Source organism: Penicillium robsamsonii, assembly GCF_028829455.1.
Source record: "Penicillium robsamsonii strain IBT 29466 chromosome Unknown utg000006l_segment0_segment0, whole genome shotgun sequence".
In the NCBI taxonomy this organism is placed as follows: domain Eukaryota; kingdom Fungi; phylum Ascomycota; class Eurotiomycetes; order Eurotiales; family Aspergillaceae; genus Penicillium; species Penicillium robsamsonii.
This window is the reverse complement of record NW_026643224.1, coordinates 235881-251921: the sequence shown is the minus strand read 5'-3', so window position 1 is coordinate 251921 and position 16041 is coordinate 235881. Positions and strand designations below refer to the sequence as shown.

The window sequence follows — 16041 nt, the reverse complement described above, 5'->3', positions numbered from 1 at the left end:
AAGTGATGTCAGCTGTGCATCACCTGAGCCGGTTCACCAGCGCCCCCCTGACCTGATTCCACGGTTGAGTTTTTGCCATATTTTGATGCATCAAGAGGTAAGAGGATATTTAGATTGGAATGATCCCTGGAATTGATAGGGAAAAAATGATATCATTTGAGTATATATGTACGAGCAGACTTGAAATGAACAAAGGAATAAAAGAAAAGAAATCTAACATTTTTGCATGGAATCATACAATCGCCAAGACATCAATGCATTGCGACGTGAAATACAGACGTGAGAATATCCAATTAGAAGGGGGATCCCGTGAGAGTCATAAAAGATCGGAGATTATATGTGTAACTGCTGGGTTCAGCATTTACTCTTCTTCCTCGTCTTCGGCAACCTGTAGGAAATTGTTAGAATCGATAGTGTGGATATCATGGAAGGAATCACTTACGCCATCGTGGAAGTTCTGTCCATCAGTGGTGGCCTTGATGACACCAGCGCGGATACACCAATCACCGAAACGCTCAGGGGTCTCGCCGTCGGTATCACGCTCAAGAGAGTAGCGCTTGAGGAGGCCCTTCATAATGTCGAGGATCTCATCCTCCTTGATGGAAGAGCGGTAACGCTTGTTCAGGCGCTGGCCGTGGTAACCACCGCCCAGGTACATGTTGTATGCACCGAAGGCCTTTCCGACAAAGGCAACCTCGGCGAGCCAGGGACGAGCACAACCGTTGGGGCAACCAGTCATGCGCATGACGATGCTGTCACGAGCAAGGCCGCACTCCTCAAGGGTGGACTCGAGCTTGGTGATCAGAACGGGGAGGTAGCGCTCAGACTCTGCCATGGCCAAACCACAGGTAGGGAAGGCAACACAAGCAGAGGAAGATAGACGCAAGCCAGAGAAAGCAGTGTTGTCAAGCTTGTACTTGGCCATGTGCTCCTTGATAGCAGGGAGATCTTCATCGGTGATGCGAGAGATCATGAGGTGCTGGTTACCGGTGAGACGGAACTCGCCCTTGCCCATCTCAGCAAGCTCGCGAAGACCAGTGCGCATCTTGAAATCGGCAGAATCCTCAATACGACCGTTCTCAATGAAGAAGGTGAAGTGGTTGAGACCAGTATCATCCTTAATCCAGCCGAAGGTGTCGACGTTGGACTTGAACTCGAAGGGGCGGGGTTCGCCGAACTTGAGGCCGTCGGGAAGAAGCTTCTCGACCTCACCACGGAAAACGTCGACACCCATATCGTCGATGGTGTACTTCATACGGGCGTGCTTGCGGTTCTTACGGTCACCGTTGTCACGTTGGACGAGCATGATCTTCTCGCAGACAAGGTGGACCTTGTCGGCGGGGACATAACCGAACATGCGACCAGTCTGGGGGTAGGTCTTGGTGTTGTTGTGAGTGGAACCCATGCCACCGCCAGCCAGAACGTTGAAGCCCTCAAGGTGGCCATCGGCGCCCTTGATGGCAATCAAACCAATATCGTGGGCGTAGACATCAGTGTCGTTGTGAGGAGGAATGGCGATGGTGATCTTGAACTTGCGGGGAAGGTAGGTAGGACCGTAGATGGGTTCGTGGTCAACGATAGCATCTCCAGCAACCTGAACCTTCTTGTCGTTGTCATCCTTCAGCCAAATCTCGTGGTAGGCAGAGGTCGAGGGAAGAAGGTGTTCACTGATCTTGGAAGAGATGGCCCAAGTCTCACGGTGGAAGGAAGACAGCTCGGGAAGAGAACTGCACATAACGTTACGGTTCACATCACCGCAGGCAGCGAGTGTGTCCATCATGGAGTTGTTGATAGCACGCATGGCACCCTTCAGGTTGCGCTTGATCACACCGTGGAACTGGAAGGTCTGTCTAGTAGTGAGCTTCATGGTCTCGTTACCGTGTGAGCTGCTGATGGCATCCATCTGCAGCCACTGCTTGGGGGTGGCAACACCGCCGGCGAGACGGCAGCGAATCATGAAGCTGTAGGCAGGCTCAAGACCTTGGGCCTTGCGCTCATCACGGAGATCACGGTCATCTTGCATGTATGTACCGTGGAACTTGGTCAGCTGCTGATCACTAGCAGGGATAGAACCGGTGCTCTCATCAAGAAGAGCCTCAGCAATGGTGCCGCGAAGGAAGTTAGAGCCGATCTTGATATCCTCGTTGGTGATCGGGGCAGGCTCCTCGGGGAGACCTTCCACCTTATCGACACCCAGAGCCTTCCACAGGCGGGGCTCCCATTCGGAGTACCCGGTCTGGTAGGCATCAGGGTCCTGGTCATCACCGAGACCAATTTCAGTGAGCTTGCGACCACCCAGGAAAGCGACACGATCATCAAGATCCTTGCCAGGCTTGTTGTAGTAGATCTTGTCCTCCTTGCGGGGCCAGTAATGGCTGTCACCAAGACCGAAAACGGAATAGTTGATGGTGGACAGGTCAAGATCACCGGTGTTCTTGACATGCTCCCAGAGACTGCGACCGTTCACAGGGAATTCACCCTGGCCTGCAGTACTGGTGATGAAGACCACGTTCTCCTCGGTGGGCAAGTCCTCAAGAGGGAACTCATCCATAGCAATGACCATGGTCTTCAGGCCTCTGGCGCGACCGCGGTTGCCAAGACGCTTAGCAATGTTCTGAGCATTACCACCGTCGGAAGCGAAGAGAATGGTGAGAGGAGCACCGAAGAGACCATCCAAGAGCTTCTCGTAGGAGTCCTTGGCGTTTCTCTTCTGCAAAGCACGAACCTCAGTGCCGTAAGACTCAGAGAGCACAGGGGCGTACTTCGGGTGGCGGTTCATGAGCTGAGTAAGCTGGTTATCCCGGCGGAGGAACTCCTCAAGATCACGCTTGATGCGCTCGGAGTCAAGGGAGAACTTGGGCTCGCCCTTCTCCTCGTTATCGGGGTTCCAGCGGTACAGGGGCCAGTAGCCGAGGTCAATAGCCTTCTTAGTCTCCTGCAGTACTGTGAGGGCAGAGTCGTCCTCTTGGTTGTAAGGCAGGTAGGCAACAACAACTGAGGGACCGTTGAACTGCTGGGCCTCGGACATGGCCTGAAGAACCTGGGTGTATGAGCTGTAAACGGCGACCGAGGCGACGTATGCGTTACCTCTGTTCATGGCATAGAGACCAATATCCTTTTTACGGCGAGTGGCATCAGATGCAGCGCGCTCAGAGAAGGGTTGGGAGTCGATGATGAGCATGTTCACGTTCGCACCAGACGCGAGAACGTGGTGAACGCCGGAATTGCCGAAATCGTAAGCCCAGGCATCGGAGCCGATCAGCCAGTCAGACTCCTCGTAGAAGAGCTGCTTGGACTGGAGGAGTTGGCGGGAGATAGCGGAGCCATCGGTGGAGAGACGGCTAATAACATCAGGGGCCAATTTGTTAGCCTTGGCGGCTTCCTTCACACTCAAAGCCCAGCGAGACAACCAAGTCTTGGGAACGTCAGTAGCAAAGTCGTTAGACTTGGTAGCTTCCTCAACCTCGCGGATGAAGCGCTGGCGGTGCTCCTGGCGAGCTAGCAGCGAACCAAATCCAAACTCGGGGCTGGCGGCAATAGTGCTTGAGATACCAGCGTTATTGGATCCAAGCTGGTTGGCAATGTGAAGGCGCTCACCAAAGAGCTGATTCAAGATCTTCAAGTATGCGTTCTCAATGCGGGGTTGCTCGAGAGCCTGTTGAACAGTAGGAACCTGAGAGCTTCCGATGTCGAGGTTCTGGATGGGAGAAGCGGAGTTGAGATTCTGCAAGACACCGCGAAGGGCCTGGACAGCAGTAGAGGGCTCAATATATCCGAGACGGTACCCGACAATTTGAGGAGCCTGGGTGCGAGCGCCAGAGGGAGTCAGGCTGGACAGTAGGTCCATGAAACAAGGACCCCATCGGGTGGTTTTGCGAACTTGCTCGAGAACAGCAATCTTCTCAACGGAGCTAGGGATAGAGTTGGAAATCTGTCCACCGACCCAGGGGCGGTACAGACGAGCAGTGATCAGGCCAATGGTCTCAAACTCCGGGTCGGCACCGGCGTTGGCGAGAGCATCCACGAAGACTCCGGTCGAGCCGAAGACGAAGATAGCAGACTTAGCATCATCAACACCAGTGTACTCAATGGCATTGTATCTGCGGCCCACCTCTTCGAACAGGGTGTTCCAAATCTGAGCTGTCCATTCGAAGATATCGGCCGCATTAACAGGCCGGGCGGCGGCGCTGTCCACAGTCGTCGCAGTCGAGCTCGGGGCTTCACTGCCAGCACTGCTGTCCCTTCGCGAGGAGCCAACTGATGAGTTGTCAACGCTAGCGTTGAAAGGAGTTTGAGGTTGAGAGGGCACAGTCAAGTTCGTTGACTCGGGTTGGCCGGAGGGTACAGTACCCACAGCCTCTTCGGTGACAGTGGCCACACGACCGGAGTTGGCGTAAAGAGTCTGGGTTCCAGCAGAGGTGGCAGCATTTCCACCAGCGTTGAGAACCTTCTTCACGACCTCAACGTCCTCCTCGGAAATGGAGGGGTCGTTGGCGGAGTTAGAGGGGTCGAAGAAATGGATGACACCCTTCCCAGACTTGCGAGCAAGCGCGTGGGCTGTGATAGCAATGTCCTGGGCCTCTTGCACAGTCTCCGAGTGGAGGAATGTGAAGCCGGACTGGCGGATGGAGCTGATCACGGAGTAATCGGGGAATGGAGAGGGCTCCAGAGCAACGTGGATGACCACGGGGCTGTTGGCAAGACGGTAGAGGTGAGGAACGGCAGTGATCAGGACCGAGGAGCCGGTGACGACGGAGGTAGTCTCGCCGTTCTGAAGGGGAGTGAAGGCGGACAGGAGGGGATCTTCATTATTGCGCACAGCTTGGACCTGGGATATCGTATTAGTTGGGTTCCGGTATCGCCACCCCAACGATTCCAACTCACCTCGGTGGCTTTTGACGAGAGGTTGTTCGTCTTTTTCGACTTGAGGGCCTTGAGTGACTTGGAAAATAATGAGTCATTCTGCAGTGAGGGCTGCACGGAGACAACGGTATCACTGGTGAGGTAGGCAATTCTCGCCACTATACAGTCGCATGGTAATTAGCCATTGGCTTCCGTTTGCAAGGAGGGAAGATAATATAAAATGGCTTACCCGCTTCAGCAGCACTTGAAATAGACACCATTTTTGCGATTATTAGTTGTTGAGTTCACAACACAGGTGGGATGATGAAATCGCGATATATCTTATCAGTATGTATGCGGCGATCTCCCACTCGCAGCACAGATCTGAGAAATTGTAACAAGGGAGAGGAGACAATGGAATATGATGTCTCTCAGCTCTCTTGGAATTCTCTAAACAAGAAAAAAAATTAGAGCCAGTGGTTTTTCTTTCCTAATGCTCAAATCTCCGTCGTCGGGGGGTTAGATCAGCAATCTGCTGATTGGTCTTCGATCACGACATCAGTGCAAACACCCGACAGCGGAGATGCAAACTTGCCGTTTTAGGCTCAGTGCGGGGGATCCCGTGATGCCCGCCGAGCACGTCAGCGTCGGGGTTTGCCCGTGGATCTCCCATTTAACAGAATGATATCTATAAAAGATACTTGAATCTCGGGGTTCTCAAGGGATTTGCTTGATGGGATGTTGTGGAGTTCCTATAATCCCGGGCTACCTTGTGATTAACTCATAGAACATTGATTTAGGTATTTTCTTCCATGCCTTTAGCGTACCAATAGCACTAAGGCAATTACCCATCCAAAAAATGTATTTTATTCGGAGGATTCCCGTTCCTTCCTATTCTAGGGCTCGGCTGTCCAACCTAAAGGAAATCTCTACCAGAACAAGGCTACCGGTCAAATGCCGAATGTGAAGGTCTTCACCGATCTCGCTCTAGTATACCATCTAGCCAATTAACCTTCTTTTAATGATTCGGCCGAGTCACCCATCTAGAATCCTATAAAAAAAACATGATCTACTAAGCTCATTTACTATTGGAAGGATTCATATTACTGACATTTTGTTAAATCGAGAAATTATGTTGGTAATATATGTGAGTTCTATCCAAAAGCAACTGTGTACAATAACAAGACCTGAAACCGCAGAACCCCCATATCAGATAAGCAATATACATTTCCATACCCCGACGCCAGAATCATAGATGTTAGATGGACGATCAAGACCTTTTGAGATAAAGCGCCCCAATCTCCATGGGATTTAAAACGCCTTCCTGACCCAGACGGGGGGACCCGAATATCAATGACAGTGTGGTTTGATCGGCATATACCTGGATCCATTCCGAATTCATATATGCAGTTTATCGTAAGTATCGAGCAAAAGGGGCTCGGGCTTCGTGATGGAGTATCGAGTGAAGCCAATCGGGTTTCCGATTCAGTGGCCTCATAAAACGATAGGACAGACACAAGAGCCAATATGGATTATGTCCACTGGCTAGGCACAATAAAATTTGTTGCATCCGGTGCAGCCAGAAAGATAGGGGTTGAAGAAATCGAGCCAAGTTCAAGCGAGGGCTGTAAGTTAGAGCGACTATTATTGTTCGATAGCAGCTAACGCAGTAACCGTTTATCGAGGTGCGTTCCAATCCTGCATCTTGACATTCATGCCACCAGGTGAATTCTCAGGAATTGGCTGCTGAAGGACGGTAGATCGAACAATAGATGGCGACGGTTGTGGAGGTCCTGTTCCAGAACGTCGTCTCCTCTCTCTTTCCAGCGCACCAGGCAGCTCCGTGTTGTTCGAACGGCGGAACTTGTGGTTGATGCCACTGAGCCAGTTGCCGTCCTCCTCTTCGCCAAGCCAATAGCTGTGGCCGATGCTGACCATTATGCGACCGAGTTTGCCCTGCCAGCCCTGACCTTCGGGGCTATAGGGGGAGAAAGGCTCTCGATCAATATCGGCGACGCTGGCGACTGAAACGTTGCGGCTGTGGGTCGGGAGTTGGGTGTGCCGGGGAACTGCCACCCAGAGACGGAGGGCCTGGCGTGCGAAAGCGAGCATCACTAGAACAAAGTAGACGCGGATGGCCCACAAAAGGGCGATGAAGATGATGCTCGGAATACTCTCGGGCTGGAGGACGACATTGCTGAGATCTTCGGCGGCACGCGGGGGATGGGCGACGAAGTTGTTTCCATCTTTTGTGTTCTGGATTTCGACGTAGGCGGCATCGTACTTGGGGCTGGTGAAGCCAGCAGTCTGGGCGATCGTGTCGCCCCCTGGACCCGTGGCTTTGCCACTGTCGTAATGTTGCGATACTACCAAGAACCAAGTCACACCGAAGGCGGCAGTGTATGCGGCGTTAATCAGGCTATCGAAAACATAGAGGTAGGTGAGAGCGAGACATTGTAGAGGCGACTGTTTGCGAATGTGTGGGAACAGGAGTGCGGCGAGTGCAAGGGCGACGAGGGACCAAAGGTACATTGACAGTTGTACGGGGGACAGGTGGTAGCCGGTCAAGAGGGCCAGCAGGCCATAAAAGCCACTGATTTTATTCAAAAGTAGCGACAAGGTGATCAATGAAGCACCGGTCTCTAAGCTCATCACATGGAGAAAGGACTTGAAAGTCAGATTAAGTTAGCTCCGGCAATGGATAAGATTTGATTTCAACTCACCTCTGGCCGCGGAATGCGGAGAAAACGGGAAGCGAGCCCCATGAGTGTGTTTTATGGCCTCTGGCCAAGAATGTGCGTTACCGAGATGAAAATAGCGATGGAAATGTGGTTGGGTATATATACGGGCAAAGCAAGGGAAGAGGAAAAAGGCTGGGTGTATGGCACTGCAGATGACCCAGGGGCGCTATTTCCCGGGCGATCCGCCCGCAGATCAATTTCCTGATTCTTTCTCGGATGCATTGTTTTTTACTTCTTCACTTATTCCAGTTTAATGAGCTCAGATTTTACTTAGATTTGACTTAGATTTATAGACTATACCTGGTCTGATCAAAAACCAACCATGTGGCCTCTAACCCAGCAGAAAACCGAATATTCAAGCCCAGGTGGCGTGCCCCCCTTGCTTTACTACCGATTTTATGAATTTATGAAATATGGATGCCTGAACTCTTTTATTGATTCCTTGGAGCCATATTACCAAGGCATCAATATTATGAATTAGGCAGAAATCGGCTACAACCAACTATGCTGTCTACATGTCCTATGTCAGTCCTGCTATTTAAACTGCTTGTAACATATGGAATAAATGGAATAATTACTTGCTAAAAGGCTAAATTCGGACTGAAAATCCATGCTATATACTAATCTCCTTTGTGTACTCTCCAATCGGTTTCATGAGCCATCTGTATACCTCGGGAAATAGTTAGCTCACCCATGAGAGAGGGGAAGTAAATGACCGACTTGCCCTACCCGTATTTTCCCCGCATATATTTAGAGGTGCGTGGAATCAAGTCATTCTATTCTCTCCATCATATAATATCTCTCTTTGAGAATCTGCACAATGACTATCCCATCGACCCAAGAAACCAGAACTGATCGATTGGTCAAATGGGCCGCCAACCTAAAGTACAACGACATTCCTGATGAGGTAGTCCAACGTACCAAGGAGCTCTTCCTAGATACGCTGGGCTGTGCCATAGCCGGTCGTAGCCACCCCGCTGTTTCTGCAATGGTGCGCTTTGCGACTCAAATGGGCCCATCTAGTGGGAAGAGCGAACTAATTGATGGCTCCCAAATCCTCACCACTAGCCCGGCATTTGCTAGTCTGATCAATGCTGCTGCATCTCATGTGGTCGAGCAGGATGATTTGCACAATCGAAGCATCATGCATCCAGTGAGTCTTGCGTGTGTTCTGATTGTGCTCGTTGCTCCTCGAAGCCCACTATCAATGCACCATATGTCGACCAACACAATGCTTACTTGATTATAGGCAACTGTAATTTTCCCAGCTGCTCTTGCAGTATCCCAAGATATTGGCGCAAGTGGAGAAGATTTTATCACTGCTTGTGTGGTTGGCTACGAAGTGGGTTGCCGTGTTGGAGAGTATCTGGGGAAGAGCCATTACGAGGTAAGCTCCATTAGGTTTCCATGAGCATCACCATGCCAGGAAGGCTAGGCCTAGCCAGCTAATTTTCAATAATTAACTTATACTATAGAAATTCCATACCACCGCGACAGGCGGGGTCATTGGAGTCGCAGCAGCTGTAGCCCACCTTCTGAACCTTGATGCTAACCAAATATCATCAGCAGTCGGAACAGCTGGAACTCAAGCCGCAGGGTTATGGCAATTCTTGATGGATGCAACCCACTCAAAACAAGTGCACACAGCAAAGGCCTGTTTCGACGGCATATTCGCTGCCTATTCTGCTCGTGATGGCCTTTTAGGTCCACGGGATATTTTGGAAGGACCGCGTGCAATGGGAGCTGCTCTAGTGCCCGGCGAAACAAACCCAGAGGTAATTGACCAGAATCTGGGTACGGATTTTGCCGTTGTTCGTTCGAGCTTCAAATGGCACGCATCTTGTCGACACACACATCCTAGCGTGGATGCACTGTTGAACCTGATGGCTAAGAACAAGGTTACTTTTGACGATATTGACTCCGTCCTTGTTCCCACATACCAGGCTGCTATTAACGTACTTAGCCTAAGTGGGAATGGTGATACAGTTCATCAGAGCAAGTTCTCAATGGGCTTTGTACTAGCCATTGCGGCGAAGAAAGGCCAAGCTATGATAACCGACTTTACTGAAGCTGCTCTGGAGGATGCCTCTCTGCGTGGATTCCAGAATCGAGTGAGAATGGAATACAATGCGGAGATTGATTCTCAGTTCCCAGAAAGGTGGCAAGGGACTGTTATTGTTACGTGCAAGTCCGGGAAGACCTTCACGGAATCAGTCACATTTGCAAAGGGAGATCCGGAGCTTCCCTTGACAAGGTATGCTTTATCTCTAGGAGATGATAAAACCATGTTCTGTGTTCTGACAGCATCGCCAGGTCTGAAATCGAGGCAAAAACTCACGCGCTTGCCAAATATGGTGGAATTACAGATACGAGCAAAGTCGACTCCTTAATTAAGAGAACGTGGAATTTGGAGCATGAGACAGCTGTTAAGGGGTTCGTCTTCTAAGGCATGCCTACCAAGCCATGAGATGTATAAAAAAAAATGCCGTGAACATATTAGGAGCCTATTGATACTTGTGACCGATCAAGTAAATTATGACTACTTTTTGGTAGAAATACCACAACAGCAAATTTGTATTGTTGTAAGTTTTTTAGCTCATGTTTATAATAGTATCGATTTCATGTTTCATTGGCGCCGGCTATGCGGTGCGTTACCCAGAAGGGAAGTGCCATATTATACAGCTTCATCAATCAAAGCATATCAGGCATATAAGATATGTTAGCCCATGCTGCCAAGAGTGGCAATCAGAAGACCCCCAAAGGAAGCCAAGCAAATTAACTTCAACTGCCACAAAAAAAACGTATGATGCTGGTTAAACGGAAATGAAAACACCTTGTCTCCTCCCAAGAGCTCAGAAAATAAACTGGACACGACCGCATTCGGCACTGAAATATCTAGACACGCGCTATCGACTCGAGGAGCAAGGAAAGAAAAAAGAAACATGTACATCTTCGAAGATTGTAGGATATCATGGACAGCCTCGATCATTAAAATCGAGATAGGGCACTTGGGGACGGGGGAATCTTAACAGGCACAGCCATCGTTGCTAGTCGTCTCCTTGGGATTGATATTGACGTCAATCACTAAGAGAGATTTCATGGTCAGTATAAGGAGTCAGTGGGTGAATCACGAGAATGAACATACTTGTGCTTTCGCCTTGCTTGGCCTCGCCTTCCATTCCAGGAAGAGCCTGAGCGATTCTCCGGAAAAGCTGCTTCACATTATGCCCAACCTTTGCGCTAGTCTCGATAAACATCAATCCGTTCTTCTTTGCCTCTTCCTCGCCCTGTGCGGTGGTAACTTCGCGCTTATCGTTCAAATCGGTCTTGTTGCCCACGAGCACAATAATCACATCGTTCCCACGTTCTCCGCGCACATCGTCAATCCATTTTCGCGTGTTTTGGAACGATTTAGCATTCGAAATATCGTAGACAACCACGGCAACGCTCGAGTCTCGGATGTAGGAAGGAATCAGGGAACGGAAGCGCTCCTGGCCGGCGGTATCCCAAAGCTGAAGACGGACAGTACGATCTTCAAGGTACATAGTCTAGATACAATAATTAGCCCCAAATCTTGCACCTAGATAGCTTCTCAGGGCAATGCCCAATGAGTTGGAACCCTTGTGCGGGGTATAATGCGGCGTACCTTGGACAAGAAGTCGATGCCAATAGTTGCTTGGTATGTGTTATCAAACGAGTCATACATGAACCGAGTAATCAATGATGTTTTGCCGACTGTAGTAACGTTAGGTATCTTGTGCTAGCCCCTCTTATTGACTAGAGCGCATGTAGTAGATGTATGAAGTGATGAGACGCTTACCACTTTGTTCGCCGAGGAATACCAGCCTACGTATCTCCATTAGCAATGCAATCATAATTCCACAATTTAAGTCTTACTTGAACTTCTTCAAGGGGTTCGAATACGACCCAACTCCGGAGGCAGACGCCATTGTCACGGAGATGTTGACGCGGGTGAAAGTCAGGGGTAATAAAGCGGCGCGGAAGGAGGTCAGGGATTCACGGCTGGGCGAGAGACACCAGAACAAGGTTAATGAGAATATAGAAGGTTAAGACCAGCGTCTTCCCTTGAAAGAACAGTAATAAAGCAGGGGGAAACAGGTGGTCCAATACGTCCGGGGAAGCACCACGCGAGGTCACCGCCCAAACGGAGCAGTTAATCCGCTCCGGTCACCGAGTCCCCCATCACCCGCTTCCATCCTAGAGCTTCAGCTACCTTATCGGCTGCGTTTTCTACGTCTGCGATCATCCTGACCTTTTAATTTATTCGTCATCAGGCTTATAGAGGTCGCCATGGCTTACCTCTATCCGGCCGGTGTCTCCACCACCGCTCTCATCGTGGTGGGATTGTGTACGTTTCAATGGATCCGACATGCGATCTGGCAGCTAATGAGAGGTCTGGAATCTAGATATGCTCTTTCACGGAGAGGGAGAAGCGTTCAATGTAAGGAACTCCACTAAAACAAGCGATTTGCTCAAAAGTTTACTAACCTGACACGTATCAGGTCGGCCGTTTCCTTGAGGAGGTTTCTCCTTATGCTTGGGCAAATATCGGAATCGCTTCGTGTATCGGCTTCTCAGTTATCGGCGCAGCATGGTAAGCCGATCCCCGTTGACATTATCCGGCATCGCGATATTGACCGCATACTTTCTTAGGGGTATCTTCCTTACCGGCTCATCGATTGTTGGCGGTGGTGTCCGAGCACCCCGTATTCGCACCAAGAACTTGATCTCCATTATTTTCTGTGAAGTCGTCGCTATCTACGGTGTCATCATGGCCATTGTCTTTTCTTCAAAGCTCAGCCAGGTAGCCGAAGGGCAAATCCACACCTCCAGCAACTACTACACTGGATACGCGGTCTTCTGGGGAGGAATCACAGTCGGCGTCTGCAACCTTATTTGCGGTATTTCCGTTGGTATCAATGGAAGTGGTGCAGCTCTGGCCGATGCTGCCGATCCCAGTCTGTAGGTGATCCTCGTGATATTGTTGCGATACTTAGGGCTGTCACTTACCTTGTTTTCTTTTTTTTTCTAGATTCGTCAAGATTCTTGTCGTCGAGATCTTCAGCTCAGTCCTGGGTCTTTTCGGTTTGATTGTCGGCCTTCTCGTGGCCCAAAAGGCAGCGGTGTTGGAGGCGGCCTGAAATTGAGCCTTCATTTAAGAGAGAAGAGATTCAAATTTGGGCGGCAAACAGATATCGGGGACTCGAAACATATGTCCCAGGCGATCCGCTTCGCCTCTTATTCTCATTTTCATAGTTCATGTTCATGTTTCGATATACACCGCATTGGGGCGTCTGGGGTCGACCACGTAGAGCCATTTTGGTTTTGCTGAATTGCATCAATGGTCTGGAGATCATATGTATCAGATATGAGGCCGCGTGAGCTAGTTCTAGCTTGTTACACTAGGGATGTGAATGAATATTTGTAAAAATCGCTATCAGCTGAAATCACTGGCGCCTATATTTGCATGTGGGCACTGTAGTCTGTCTATTTGGCCTAGATTCTGTGCAATCATATTGTAGTATACATGACAGCCCATTACATGTCTTCAAATTGATTAAAAGCCAATCTAACGGGTTACACTCAATCCTGGGGTTTGAGGCTGTGCCTAGGTACTTTGTACAAGGACTTCGGAATAATCCGTATCAACTTATATTATGAAGAGACTAGCCTTTCGAACCTTTCGAAACCGATTGGCGAATACGAAAAGCAGCATTGGCACTAATTTCATGAATTGCACTAAATACACTAACCACACTAATTCATGTCGGGGGTTGGCGATAGTCCGATGTTTTTTCCCTATTGAAACGGAACTTTTTCTCCCCACATCCACTTCCCCAGACTCCCACGCACATCATGACCAATCTTAAAGTCGCAATTCTGATTGTCTCGGACACTGCGTCGAAAGACCCCGCTTCTGACAAGGTCGTCGATGCTCTTACGCCTATCTTGTCCGCGGAGGGCAAGTGGGAACCCCCGCATTCAGGATCGTCCCGGACGACGTGTTCCAGATCCAGCAATCGATATACGACTGGGCCGATAGCCCTAATTGGTATAATCTCATCCTTCTTAGTGGAGGGACAGGATTTTCTATCAAGGATAACACTCCAGAAGTTTGTGATTCTGATCTTGACCGTTGCCTTGCGCTGACATCACTAGGCCGTATCCCCCCTAATCCAACGCCATGCGCCGGGACTAGTGTAAGTTCGATACTCGCATTGACGCTAGTAGCCTTGGGAGCTAACCAAGACTTCAAGACACGGCATGATTGCTGCCTCCTTGAAAGTAACCCCCTGTGAGCATGACATCAGGGGCGCTGTTGGCGCTGCCATGGCGCTTTCCTTGAATTATATTTACTTCGGCTAATCCCCCGCACAGTTGCTATGATGGCCAGACCAGTTGCTGGTGTTCGTAATAAGACATTGATTATTACCTTACCCGGTTCACCCAAAGGAGCCATGGAGAACCTCGACGCCGTTGTTAAGCTTCTTCCACATGCCTGTCTACAGTCTGCTGGGGCCAATTCACGGGACCTACATGCTGGAGGCGTGAAGAAGCTCGAATCAGAGGCTGGCGTTGGTGAACATCAACATAATCACCACCACCACCACCACCACCACCATCATGGTCATGACCACGGACATGGGCACAGAGCCCCAAAGGCGCATACATCGCCGTCGGAGAGACCACAGTCCAACGACCCCAGTGCAGGGCCTAACCGGCGCTATCGCTCCTCACCCTACCCGATGCTCTCTGTAGATGAAGCGCTTCGGCGGATCAATGAGCAAACTCCCGACCCAGAAGTCGTCGAGGTCCCAGTGACCACATCCTTGATTGGCTCGGTGATCGCCGAAGACGTCTACGCCGCAGAGGCAGTGCCAGCGTATCGAGCTAGTATCGTCGATGGCTACGCTGTCATTGCACCAGATTCTAGCGCCGCTGGCCAGTCCACAAAGGGGATCTTCCCCGTAGCATCTGTTACCCATGCCAATGTCGGCGGGAACCTAGAGCCATTGCAACCGGGAACTATCGCTAGAATTACCACTGGCGCTCCCCTCCCCCCAAACGCGAATGCCGTAGTCATGGTCGAGGATACGAACTTGGACTCGTGCACACCTGACGGCAAGGAAGAAGCGACAGTCGAAATCCTCGCCGAGGATATCGAGCCCGGTGAGAATGTGCGCGAGCCTGGCAGCGATGTTATGCTAGGCTCCAAAATCGTCGCCCGCGGCGACCTGATTTCTCCCGTCGGCGGAGAGATTGGCTTACTGGCATCAACCGGCACCAAGACTGTCAAGGTCTTCCGGAAACCACGCGTAGGCGTTTTGAGTACCGGCGATGAGCTCGTCGAGCACAATGACCCGCGATCTCTCACAGGTGGCCAAATCCGCGACTCCAACCGCCCATCTCTTATCTCATGCCTGAACTCATGGGGTTTCGAAACCGTTGACCTCGGCATCGCCCGTGACACACCCGCCAGCGAGCTCGAGCATGCCCTCCGCGACTCCCTCCGCGGCGTAGGCCGAGCCTCCGCCAGTGTCGATGTGATAATAACAACCGGTGGTGTCTCAATGGGCGAGCTAGACCTTCTCAAGCCCACAATCGAGCGCTCCCTCGGCGGCACCATCCACTTCGGCCGCGTTGCCATGAAACCGGGCAAACCAACCACCTTCGCAACCGTCCCTTTCAAACCAACCGCCGACGACACATCCTCCCAGCAGGAGCGCCAATCGAAACTCATCTTCTCGCTCCCCGGTAACCCGGCCTCCGCCCTCGTCACCCTCAACCTGTTTGTCCTCCCCTCGCTGCACAAGCTTACCGGCCTGTGCCACAGCTCCCAGGCGCTCAGCTCTAAGCCTTGGCTCGCGCCACAGCTTGGTCTCCCGCGTGTCGCTGTCGTCCTGACACATCACTTCCCGCTTGATCCCAAGCGCACAGAGTACCATCGTGCCGTGGTTACCGCATCGCGCTCGGATGGTCGGTTGTATGCGACGAGCACGGGGGTAGAGGGTGCGGGACAACGATCTTCGAAGGTCGGTAGTTTGGCCAAAGCGAATGCTTTGGTGGTGCTACGGGCTGGACGGGGCGTTGGCATCAAAGGTGAAATTGTGGAGGCATTGTTGATGGGGGATGTTCATGGCTCGGATACTCGGGTCATTTGCTAGAGATGTGATATGATATATGATTTATGCCCATATGGAGATTGAATCTCCTGAAAACTGCTTTTGTTTTGGTTTCTTATCTGTCTGTCTCTGAGCTTTGTATATTTCTTGCCTTCTGTCTTGTCTTCACATTTTTTCGATCCTCTTTTTGAACGGACGATATATGGTTAACATCTGCAATTTTCCATCTTTGATAAAAATACAAATACATCGTGATTTTAATATGGAACGAGACGTTTCTATGCGAATATTACACTTACATAAAGTTCCTATCC

General features: G+C 50.6%; 6 protein-coding genes across 6 annotated transcripts; 3 read left to right on the top strand and 3 right to left on the bottom strand.

Annotated features, from left to right (window-relative positions):
* Positions 1 to 355: 355 nt before the first annotated feature.
* Positions 356 to 5123, bottom strand: N7447_009814 (sulfite reductase (NADPH) subunit beta; the record flags this gene model as incomplete). Its single annotated transcript, XM_057234076.1, has 4 exons — positions 356 to 388; positions 443 to 4828; positions 4885 to 5021; positions 5093 to 5123. 4 exons carry the CDS (start codon positions 5121 to 5123, stop codon positions 362 to 364), a joined length of 4581 nt encoding a protein of 1526 aa, XP_057081360.1. The 3' UTR covers positions 356 to 361.
* Positions 5124 to 6519: 1396 nt separating this feature from the next.
* N7447_009813 (inositol phosphorylceramide synthase regulatory subunit KEI1) lies at positions 6520 to 7607 on the bottom strand (the record flags this gene model as incomplete). Its single annotated transcript, XM_057234075.1, has 2 exons — positions 6520 to 7509; positions 7566 to 7607. The coding sequence occupies 2 exons, from the start codon at positions 7605 to 7607 to the stop codon at positions 6520 to 6522; spliced, it is 1032 nt and encodes a 343-aa protein (XP_057081359.1).
* Positions 7608 to 8403: 796 nt separating this feature from the next.
* Positions 8404 to 10029, top strand: N7447_009812 (MmgE/PrpD family protein; the record flags this gene model as incomplete). Its single annotated transcript, XM_057234074.1, has 4 exons — positions 8404 to 8736; positions 8833 to 8970; positions 9059 to 9837; positions 9897 to 10029. The coding sequence occupies 4 exons, from the start codon at positions 8404 to 8406 to the stop codon at positions 10027 to 10029; spliced, it is 1383 nt and encodes a 460-aa protein (XP_057081358.1).
* Positions 10030 to 10600: 571 nt separating this feature from the next.
* On the bottom strand, positions 10601 to 11533 carry N7447_009811 (Rab family GTPase YPT6; the record flags this gene model as incomplete). The annotated part of the gene is made up of 5 exons (XM_057234073.1): positions 10601 to 10667; positions 10729 to 11131; positions 11230 to 11318; positions 11404 to 11429; positions 11481 to 11533. 5 exons carry the CDS (start codon positions 11531 to 11533, stop codon positions 10609 to 10611), a joined length of 630 nt encoding a protein of 209 aa, XP_057081357.1. The 3' UTR covers positions 10601 to 10608.
* A 361-nt stretch (positions 11534 to 11894) lies between these two features.
* N7447_009810 (H(+)-transporting V0 sector ATPase subunit c'') lies at positions 11895 to 12745 on the top strand (the record flags this gene model as incomplete). The annotated part of the gene is made up of 5 exons (XM_057234072.1): positions 11895 to 11952; positions 12011 to 12045; positions 12107 to 12198; positions 12258 to 12566; positions 12637 to 12745. The coding sequence occupies 5 exons, from the start codon at positions 11895 to 11897 to the stop codon at positions 12743 to 12745; spliced, it is 603 nt and encodes a 200-aa protein (XP_057081356.1).
* A 715-nt stretch (positions 12746 to 13460) lies between these two features.
* N7447_009809 (uncharacterized protein) lies at positions 13461 to 15769 on the top strand (the record flags this gene model as incomplete). The annotated part of the gene is made up of 5 exons (XM_057234071.1): positions 13461 to 13594; positions 13648 to 13717; positions 13764 to 13804; positions 13862 to 13899; positions 13983 to 15769. The coding sequence occupies 5 exons, from the start codon at positions 13461 to 13463 to the stop codon at positions 15767 to 15769; spliced, it is 2070 nt and encodes a 689-aa protein (XP_057081355.1).
* Between the last annotated feature and the right edge of the window lie 272 nt (positions 15770 to 16041).